The following is a 10,273-nucleotide window of genomic DNA, read 5'->3' on the forward strand; positions in this document are numbered from 1 at the left end:
CATTACAAAATAACGTCATTTTACAAATTAGTCTTATCTACACATTTGAAGCATCAAGTTCAACGAGAATACCTGCAGAATGGGAAGTATGTAATACAGGCCACTATGCACTTAGGTGGAGAAAGGCTTTGTTATTTGCTCTCCATTCAACTTGTATTGCTTTTTAGTGAGGTCTTAGAGGTGACTTGTATAAGAAAGTTGCAGGATTCAGTGGAATGATGTGTAATAATACTTGATGTGCATTGAGTCATGCACATCTTAATCCCTAATGAATCATTTCCCATCGTGCTGTAAACAGAATATTTCAACTTGATACCTTCGATTGCAAACCTTAAGCTCCCTCTAAACTGAATTCCTCAAAAAGGTTATGGTCACTGTCCAATTAGTTTGTTTCTTCCCCAAAGAAAAGGCAGGATCATAACAGGCCTCACGACGTTCCCAAATTAATTACACCGATTTAAAAATGGAAAGGCTCCCACGTTATCCCAAAACATGAAGGTTCCAAAAATTTCCCAAAAGTAAGGTCTCAATCACCATGTACAGAAACCCTCTTTGCCCGTCTGCAACGATTGCATTGAGACATCTAGTAAAAGAAAATGGATCACTGATGATTCGAATCACATCTTTGCGCCTTCTGGATCGGTCACTCAGTGTAGCAATGAGGTCATTCACGTCTTTCCAATACCACAGAGATACAGTAACTAGCCTGCCAGGTCCAGAACACCTAGCACACCTGTGGCAAGGAGCAGAGGTCAACACTTCACAGCTAACTGGCATAGCACACACAGCCCCCCCCCAAAGAAGTGTTAAAAATAGAAACATGCATTAATACATACACGATACAGAGAAGACTATGCATGTTAGCCACAAGACTAATTGGCTTTTAAGGAACCCAAGGGTAGGAATGTGTCATATTGTGAGGAATGTCCAGTCCTCTCTCCCTTTCCCTTATCTTACACGAGTTAAACGCTACATAGGGACTGGAACAGCCTGGCACAGTGAGGATATGTCTGGTCTCAGGACATCAGGCCCATTACCACCTGACTAGGAGAATAAACAGTCACAAGTCGCGCTGGTCCGGAGGATTTATGCACACGTACGAGGCACATGTCATGTTTCACTGGAAAGTAAAACATGCTAACGAAGTTCCTTTGAAAGTATGGAAAGTACGGAATTGATAGGGAGTGTATGTCCTCGTATTGTAAATTTGAGACAAGATTGTTGTGCGTTCCTTTTTAGGAAGGGGAATGTAACAGATGGAAGCACATACCAAGGCTGCTCTCTGGTGTTGAAGAATGGAAGCGCTATTTGCTTATCACCAAGGCTAACTGGGACTATAAACAATATTTCTCTCTTTCTTAAGCATTCCTATTTCTTACACACCACAGGTGATTTGGAGATTTGAATTAATATATATTTTTTTTTAAACACGCATTTTGCCCAAACAAAGGCAGGTTGAGTAAAACCCTAGAACCTGGTACACTATTGGGTGGTCTTTGACATGTTTAAAAAGGAATGCATCATGTATACAATAATTACACTACCAGTAAATGAGTAACATGTCTCCCTTTCACATCACTAATAGTCAGAGTAAAGAATAATGAAGAGGTAACATATGGATTAAAGTAGAACACTTAGAAGTGACGCATTAGTGAATGCTGCTGACTGTGTGGTCCAGGCAACACGGTGTCTTAAAAGCAAGCAGGGAAGAAAAAAACATCTATAGAAAAATATACAATTGTGGCACATGGTTGGGCAGCAGTGCCATTGGCCATGATACACCCAGTTGCAGGTTGATGGCGGAGCTGTGCTAATGCCTGGTAAACAGACAGAGGGCTTGGTTGGCATGCAGAGGGCCTAAAGTGAGCGAGTGAATGGGAAGATCTCAATGTCATAATCCTTGTGTCCTCATCTCCTTCTCAAAACCCACTGGAGGAGAAAGTCAGAGGGGAGAGACCTCTGGCTTTCTCATCCTATGGCTTTTGAGAAGGAGACGAGGAAAGAGGACGCAAGTAGTATGCCATTGAGATCGTCCCAATGACAACTGGAACATCCTCCGTAGAGCCATCCTGGAATCTCCCACAAGAGGTCAGGGGGCACATATGCCTGGCCTGGGGCAGAGCAAGGCTTTTTGTGTCTGGGTGACATCAGATTTAGACTCATTGTGGAAGTGAGTCATGTCCAGGATAACACAGGGATTGTTCCAGTTTCTCTTTTACTATTCACTCCTCCACCTTGTACCCATCGTGCCCAGTTTCAGACATGCTGTTCCACCCTCTGCCCAAAGCAAGAGCTACAGGTATGTGTCCTGATCTGCCTCTATGCTACTCAGGCTCTGTGTGGACTTCTGGAGGGGTGACACTGTTAGAAGAGACTGGTCGTTAAGCGTTGGTTGGTGTGGCGGTGGAGAGTCTTCAGGTGTGTTTGGGAGGAGTGTGTCATTGACGAGGGGCTGCTGTACTGTTGCGTTTCTGAGAGTAGGCATAGGATCTCTCAGTGGAAGCTGGGGATCTCTCAGTGGAAGCTGGGGATCTCTCAGTGGAAGCTGGGGATCTCTCAGTGGAAGCTGGGGATCTCTCTGGGGGTCACCGGCTAAAGGATAAGGGTTGGGGATCTCCATGACAGTAGGGGCTTTCTTCATACTTCCTTTCTTCTTGCTCTTCTCCTCCTTGCTCTTCTCTCCCTTCTTCAGCCGAGGTGTAGGCTGAGGGGGAGGCAGGGGCGACTCTACGATTATGGTGGGGTTCTGACGCAGGTCCTGGCGACTGGGAGGCTCCGAAGCCATAATAGCCCTAGCACCGTGCATTCTGGGAGGGGACTTGCAGTGAAGCTCACCACGGTTCTTCCTCCAGCGCTTCAGCTGAACATGGTGCTCCCTTTCAACGTCCCGCTCTGACACAGGCACCTCCAGAACCTGAGGGAGGAGAAGAGAGGTTAATGCTGGTGGTTGACATTACAGGCACATAGTGTTACTAAATAGAAAATTGTTTTAGTCTGCCTTGTAGGAAATGTCATGCAAAAAGACCAGGGATAATGGCCAAGAGGAGAGAAGGCTTTTCAGTGGGGATTCATTCCAGTCCTAATCTTAACCTTGTTAGTAAATGTCAAACTGCCTGAGGCTGAAGGAGCTTCTCACAGTGAGAATGGTCAGAGAAGCCATTGTCAAACTGAAGAGACACTCACACGAAGCCAGGGAAAGGGACTAGACACAGACTAGTCAGAACTGTGGTCAATGTGTCTCTCTCTGCATCACTTGAACTTCCACCCTGAACTCTACATTTCCACAGTACTATAGACTTCTGAACAGCCATTGTCCTCTACAGACAAACAGATGACTATTCTCAATCTGGGTGAAATAGGGGTGTGACCTCATTCTCTTGGTCCTTTCTACTGCCCCAGTCTGCTCAAAGACCATACTTATCCTGCGGTCATGCATCTCCAACTGTGTTTATTATTGGGTAAGTCCTGTGTCTCTCTACCGTCATTGATTCCCTGCTAGTGAAGTCCTTACCTCCCTGACTAGGAAGCCCTCCTGCATGTAGCGTGGCTCTATGGCCCTCAGCAGCTCCATGGTCTCATACTGGCCCTGACACGCCTTCAGCTTCTCACGGGTACCCAGCATGCATTTCAGCAGCACCAGGCCCACCCGGAAGATGATCTTCACACCTGGGGGAGGGGTCAGAGGTCACACAGTCACTAACTGGACATGAGGGATGATCGCAGATGTTAGAATCCACAATTACAAGCATCACAGGAACTTTATTGATTATCTAATGTGGGTGATCAACAAATAGGAAGAGTGGGATAAGTTGAGCCACCCTTGTTTCTGGGGAACCATTCACAAAATGTATAATTTGACCAAATATTTAGGGAGAGGTCATCATTTTATGGCGTCTGAAGGAAGAAACCACATGGAAAAAGTGGTAAGCAAGTTAGGTCCAAAAAACTGTTTTTTCACCAAATTAAATGTATCTAAACCAAAGTAGATCATTTTAAGACCTTGCTATAAATCAGTTGGGCTCTCTATAAGCTTCCATAGGAGGTCCTAAACCTTGGATGAAAGTGAATCCTTGTAGCAGTTTTGGGTAATATAGTCAAAATGTTAGCCTTGGGGTAGGTTCAGCCAATGGCCATGGGGTAAGTTGAGCCAATTGAAGTGTTCTCTTCCCAGGTAAAATGCAAGGCATTATGGCTGGGATATGAGGTAACAACAGGGCCTGGTCAATGTTAAAAGTTTTCTATAAAAGGTGTTAAACGTGTTAAGATGCTTAAAATTATTAAAAGACCAAAAAGCGATTATGATTATGTTGAATTGTGTTTGGGAAATAAAGACTGACATGGCTTTAAAAGGGTAGTGGTAATTTTTCATTCAGCAGAGAAATGTGTAGACGGCTTAACTTACCCTGTCCAGCAGCTCAACTTACCCCATACCAGGGGTAAGTGGTGCCAAGAGACCACTTTTTTTTTTTTTTTTAAAGAAAAGCTATGTTTTCAAAACTGTTATGTTTACATGAATTCAGATTATTTCCAGGGATACCCATCACCCTGAAAAATATGTAGATTTCTTTGTTAGAAAGAATACTATATTTCCCTTGACAGAGTGAATTAAAAAAAATGCCTCAACTTACCCCACTCTCCCTTACTGTAGATGTATAGTGTCAATTGGAGGTCGTAACTAAATGAATGCAAGACAGATGTTTGTGTGGAAGTTTCTGCAACAAACCGTCACAGAGGAACATGTCCCAGACGCGGAGCACAGAGGCCCAGGGCAGGGTGCGGGAGAAGGCACACATGAACCACTCTGTCATGTAGAGGATGGGCTCCATCTTGTGTTTCTCCAGGTGACGGTAGACTAAAGGGGAGACGCGCCGAGTCAAGGCATACAGGATTTCTCCATCTAACTGAATGGCCTCCTGCAGGGACAGATGAGCATGTAGTCTCATACAGACAGGATAACAAAACACATCTTGTGTGGTCTAGTTAACTCTATGTGCCTTTTCCTGTAGAGCATTTGTGAAGGGCACATGTCTTACCAGCCCAGCACTGTAGTATCCAGGAAGGTACTTCTCACAAATTTGGACCAGCCCCCAGAACGCATCCTGTGGGAAAACATAGAGATGGTGGTGTGAGGAAATTGTGAACGGAACCTTCCCTTACAGAGGGAACCAAAACTAAACCACACACTAGCAGGCAAACTACAGGTGTAGCATACAAACAATTCCATTGTAAATAGGAAGCTAGTTTAAAGCACTATTCACTGAGCTACACCACAGGTCAGGCAGTCATTTTGAGAGAACTATAGTTCAAGCATGAGCCCAGAGGCACAGGGTTCACCTCAGCAGGCATGTGCATGAGCAGCACAGCAGCAATGGGGGCCTGGGCTTGACAGTAGCCCTCCTCTGGCCTGTACAGTGTGTAGGCCTTCAGAACACGGAACAGGTCCTGTTGCCTGTGTGGGGAAACAAACATACAAACCCATGAACACACAAGGACAAAGGTCAAACAAGACTAAAAGTCAAACATCAGTCACTGAGTGAGGGTCAATTATTCCATTGTTTGAGACCACTAACCCGTGGCCCCCCCGTGACACAAACATCTCATGGAAGGGGAACTGTCTGTGCAGGTCTTTCTCAATCACATCCAGCTCCTTCGGGTCTCCAGCCTGACTGTCCAGCTCCTGAAACAACACCAGGGAGTCAACCACACTCCCACACAGTAAAAAACACACAGAGCAAGAGAGAACATAACCAACCTCGAACTTCCCTCGGTTCTGTTCCCTCTTCACTTTTCCCCCTGACAGGTAAAGCCAAGCACGGCCTCGCAGTGAGGGAGGAATCCCTTTCTGACACCGCAGTCTCACCTGTTAAACAGAGACAGAAATGTATTCATCACCAACCAAGGAATGTGCCAGTGAAGATAAAGCTGCATTGCAATAGAGTTGTTATACTACACATTTATACTGTAGGCCAGTATTGTTGACTGAACAGGATGGACCTCATATTCAGGGAAAACAGAACAGGCCTTTGAAAATCGATGATCCAAGACAATATTGTACAGGTTCAGTGGAATAATGGCTTATTCGCAGTACTACTCAGTCCATTTATTTTTACTGCAATCATAGGCCCCCCCCTCCTCCTCCTCCTCCTCCTCCTCCTCCTCCTCCCAGAAGAGTGTGAACATCCATGAGGATGTCATGGAAGAACAAAGTAGAGAAGGGGAAACAGACACTATGACCTTCACTGACTGACCTCAATTAACCAGCACAGCAGTCAGAGGCAAAAAATGCCTACTGAATAATTGTGTGTATATTTAAGTGTGTGCTTCAGTACATGTCATGTGGTAATGCCCTTAACCATGTCCATACTTGAGATTGCAGTGAGAACAAGCTAGTCGCTGTCAAACCCGAAATCTCACCACCATCTTTGTAACAGGGACGTGGTGTTAGTACAACCACACCCAGAGTCTTGCTCTGTTACTTAGCCCAACATGGAGTCAGTGAGGGAGATGAAGGATCCTTGCTATCTGGGTTCCTTGGGACATCCATACTATATTAAAGTAAAATGGTTAGCTAAGGTTAGTGTTTATGGTAAGGACCCCCTAAGGATCCTGGGAAAGCACTAACCGGAGACAAAGAGACGGGTTGTGTCACTCCCTGCTGCTGACTCATGGAAAATTAGATGAGGCTGTAGTTGAATAGCTAACGCTAGACACACGGGTAGATCCGGCTAGGCAACTAGAGATGAAAAACTGGCCAAAGGCCAAAGACAAGCACAACCTCCATGAAGAAAACTATCATCAAAAGGTCAGCTTCTTCCAAACATTTTAAGTTTACAGAGGAACAAACAGGCCAATGTCTGAGTGACATACAGGTTCATCACTGGTTTGTCTTTGAATTATTAGGCACTGCAAAATGTTGTTGTCATCCAATACAACCCAAACCTCCAACATGCCTGCCCTGGATAGAGGATGGAAGTAACAGTTGGGTTTACACATACAGGGAAGAGTGCCAACAAGATGAAAGCACTAACTAGGCCCCGGTTGGCTAATAACATAATAAGGAGTTGCCACATACTGTGAACAAACTTATTTAGGATCGTTTGAGGAATAATTAAGACCAGATGGTGAGAGACAGTGTCACAACAGTCTAGACATGGCAACAAATGAAGTCAGACCTATGAATTCCAACTCTCAGCAGGTCTCTGACCTTTTTGTGTCTCTTGACCATCCATTTGTCCCAGTTGCTGAGCATGTCCAGCCACTTGACCTCTCGCTGTCTCAAAACCTCTGGAGGGACGTCCTGAGCCCTGGGGGAGAGAGAAGAACAAGAAGGAAAATATTAGAATTTCCAAAACTATATCTTTAAAAAATAATATAATATATATATAATATATAATATAACATTCTCAGAAATGTGAGTGTGTATTACAGCTAGTTGTATATAAACGGTGTCTAGAAGAACTATAATGCAAATGTACAGGTTTTGAAGCATTAAAGATAAGAGATTCAAGCAGGGGGAAAGGGAAAACCAGGTATGCTATCAGAGGCATTCGACTTTCCCTCTACGTACTTAGGCAGGGCGGGCCTGGTGCAGAACCAGTCAAGAGATGAGGTAATGCTATAATGTGGTAAGTTTGGCTCTAGCCAATAAACGGAACTGAGAATAGAACACTCACAATGCATGACAAAATATAGGCCTAACGTTTTCTTATAGGTTGGCCTGATGGCACTCAACTAGTATGTAATCATGAGCACAACCTTGTAATCATGAGATGTTAGAAGTCTTCAAAGAGAGGCCTTTAAATTTTGACAATCCTCTCTCCTAGAAGTCTGCTGTAATTCTGTTCACTCCAATACCCAAAAGTGTGCAAAGGTCTATAAATATGTGTATCTTCCTTTGCAAGTTTGCCTACCACCCTACACAAATGAAAATAAAACCCTTTTGTCTTCCACTTCCTATACAACCCTGAGCCAGAATAGGCACTCCAACAACAGGGCACCAGAGCTGTGGCACAAGGCCAGTCAACCTCACAGAAAACAGGAAGCTCCCAAGCAACTAATGCTTGGCACAACTTTCACTCATTCCTCCACTCAGTGTGCTACTCAGCAGGGCCAAGGGGCATGAGCACAAGAACAGAGCCTTCTCACAATCAGAGAGACTCATTTGTTACCTCTGCTCTGTCAAAACCAGAGAGGAAATGGGAAAAGTGCTCATGGCGCAGATAATGAAATACATAATATTGTTTAGATATGAAGTTGTTTGGAAGGTGAAGGGAGCAGTAATCCAATGACCAAATCCAGTTGTGCTCCAACTCTATGCATCTTAAGGGAACTATTAACGTTAAGAAAAGAGCAGAATCAAAGTCAGAAAAAAAGATGTGCTGAACCAAGTGTAGAAGGAAGTACATGTGCTCAAGAAAACAAAACCTGGTGTCCCTCCAATCACAAAGGGGAGCGTTTGCGTCTCCATTCTGCCAGCAGTTATATGCCATCAGTGTCCATAAGGCATTGTCATTCAAAGAGACACAACAAAAGAGATGGATGAACAGGTAAGGAGATTAAAATGATGAAGCCGGTCAGCGTCACCCTTCACACCAGAGCATTCTGTTCTTATCTTATACAAGACCAAACATTGGACATAAACAATCAGGGGCCTCCCCTGACCAGAGAAGTGGTTGTCAGAGAGGGCTCGGTTTACAGAGACGTTATGTTAGCAAATTTGTTCAGGTCTTAAAATAGTATTGTATTTAAATGACATAGCTAGCTAGTGAAATAAAACACATTATTTTAGAACAGTGAGTTTCTGTCAAGTCCACCTCAAATAGCCCACTCACATATCAACTAGGTGACATGATCGGGAGGTTGATACTAGTGGCATTTATTTTTCATGGGTGGGGTTTGAGACGAGACAAACCTTTAAAAACACACATTTGATGTAGTTCAGTTCATGTACATCTGAAAGAACTGGCATTTGGTAAACATTTCACATCTTCCCCATCAAAGCTGTGAGAGTTAACCAACCAACTATAGGAATGTACAAGCTTACAAATGGGGCCATGCGAGCAGAACACCAAGGTTACTTACGATTCTTCTGAATACTGTTGCGCCCCTCCAATAAATCCATATTTATCCGTATGCCTGTCGTTGGTGAAGCCATTGATCTCGGAGTCTGAGCCAAGGGAGCTCTCGTCGTCCATATGACTGCTGCTAATTGTCCTGATACTTCTAGAGTCGGCCGACTTGCGACCATTCTCTATTTTAGCCATGATAGCTCAAAAATAACCAAAGCTAACGTTATTTCGTTGGCACGGTCACAACCAACAGTATGAAACCAGACGAAAGTTTCCAAACAAACAAAACCATTGCCATGGCATGGAACACGTAGCTAGGCTAGCGTTAGTTAGCTAGTGTTAGCCGCTAGCAAATAGCCTGTCAGGACTAATCGACTTAAAAAAAAAAAAGTTAGTTAGCTACTGTAACTAGCTACTACCGTTAACTAGCTAGTTACTTTATCTGGTTATTAACACAAACAAATACTTAACATGATCTCTGAGCGAGCCAAATGAGTAAATACCGCAAAATCCCCCATATGGTGTTGACTTTCCAGCCTTTCAAAGCTGACTAACGCGTTAGCCTAGTTAGCTTGTGATGTGTCAATGATGTATTAGTTCGCTAGTAAGTTAACGCATAAAGACGCATGCTAGGTTGAAATAACTTCCATCGACTACATGTTAATCTAACTAGCACAATTCACCACAAATGTGACATTTGTGTTTGTTATGTCGGTGAAGCAAGCTAAACAACGTTTTAGTGTCATTCCTTCCTTCCTGGTCCATGGATTCCGTTTCCTCGCCTGGGGGGGAAGTTCGGCTGTCTCATTTAGTCTGTGTTCAGGGTGTAATTAGTCCAAAACAGTTGCAAAAGGTAGGTCCCTCCTCCCTGCTTCGTTTAAGAAATCCATTAGTCGATTCACGCGTTCCGAAAATCTGCCTTCTCGCGAAAACGTCTGTATTGTTCGAACAGTTGGACCTAAACTATTATGACCACTCTATGGTAAGGGAAGACTCAAGTGTCACGGGACTCGTCTGAAGGTAAGCGGTAACGTCAAAATAAAATAATCAAGGCAGTTGTGCGCCTACCCCAAAAATGTGGTTACATATGTGTAAAATAAAATATGCTAAAATTATTTCCTGAGCTTTCTTATCTCCTAGATATAGTACTGACACTTCAAAAACGTGTTATTTTTTGACTGTCTTATTTTGTAATTTATGGTGTT

The 10,273-nt window shown here is 43.8% G+C and overlaps 1 protein-coding gene across 1 annotated transcript; it reads right to left on the reverse strand.

Annotated features, from left to right (window-relative positions):
• Positions 1–1,062: 1,062 nt before the first annotated feature.
• LOC118358254 (TBC1 domain family member 10A-like) lies at positions 1,063–10,072 on the reverse strand. The gene is made up of 9 exons (XM_035735854.2): positions 9,082–10,072; positions 7,205–7,304; positions 5,753–5,860; positions 5,571–5,677; positions 5,335–5,449; positions 5,034–5,099; positions 4,724–4,913; positions 3,512–3,666; positions 1,063–2,914 (listed from the first exon to the last, which is right to left on the reverse strand). The coding sequence occupies exons 1-9, from the start codon at positions 9,261–9,263 to the stop codon at positions 2,294–2,296; spliced, it is 1,644 nt and encodes a 547-aa protein (XP_035591747.2). The 5' UTR covers positions 9,264–10,072; the 3' UTR covers positions 1,063–2,293.
• Positions 10,073–10,273: the final 201 nt, after the last annotated feature.

Source organism: Oncorhynchus keta, chromosome 25, assembly GCF_023373465.1.
Source record: "Oncorhynchus keta strain PuntledgeMale-10-30-2019 chromosome 25, Oket_V2, whole genome shotgun sequence".
NCBI classification, from domain to species: domain Eukaryota; kingdom Metazoa; phylum Chordata; class Actinopteri; order Salmoniformes; family Salmonidae; genus Oncorhynchus; species Oncorhynchus keta.

Bases quoted from the DNA above. Each gene is read 5' to 3' on its own strand.
- LOC118358254 (XM_035735854.2), bottom strand. From the start codon at position 9,263: ATGGCTAAAATAGAGAATGGTCGCAAGTCGGCCGACTCTAGAAGTATC. The intron at 5,861-7,204 runs GTCAGAGACCTG...TCTGTTTAACAG, and splicing joins TGGTCAAGAGACACAAAAAG to GTGAGACTGCGGTGTCAGAA. The intron at 5,678-5,752 runs GTTGGTTATGTT...GTGTTGTTTCAG, and splicing joins AGAACCGAGGGAAGTTCGAG to GAGCTGGACAGTCAGGCTGG.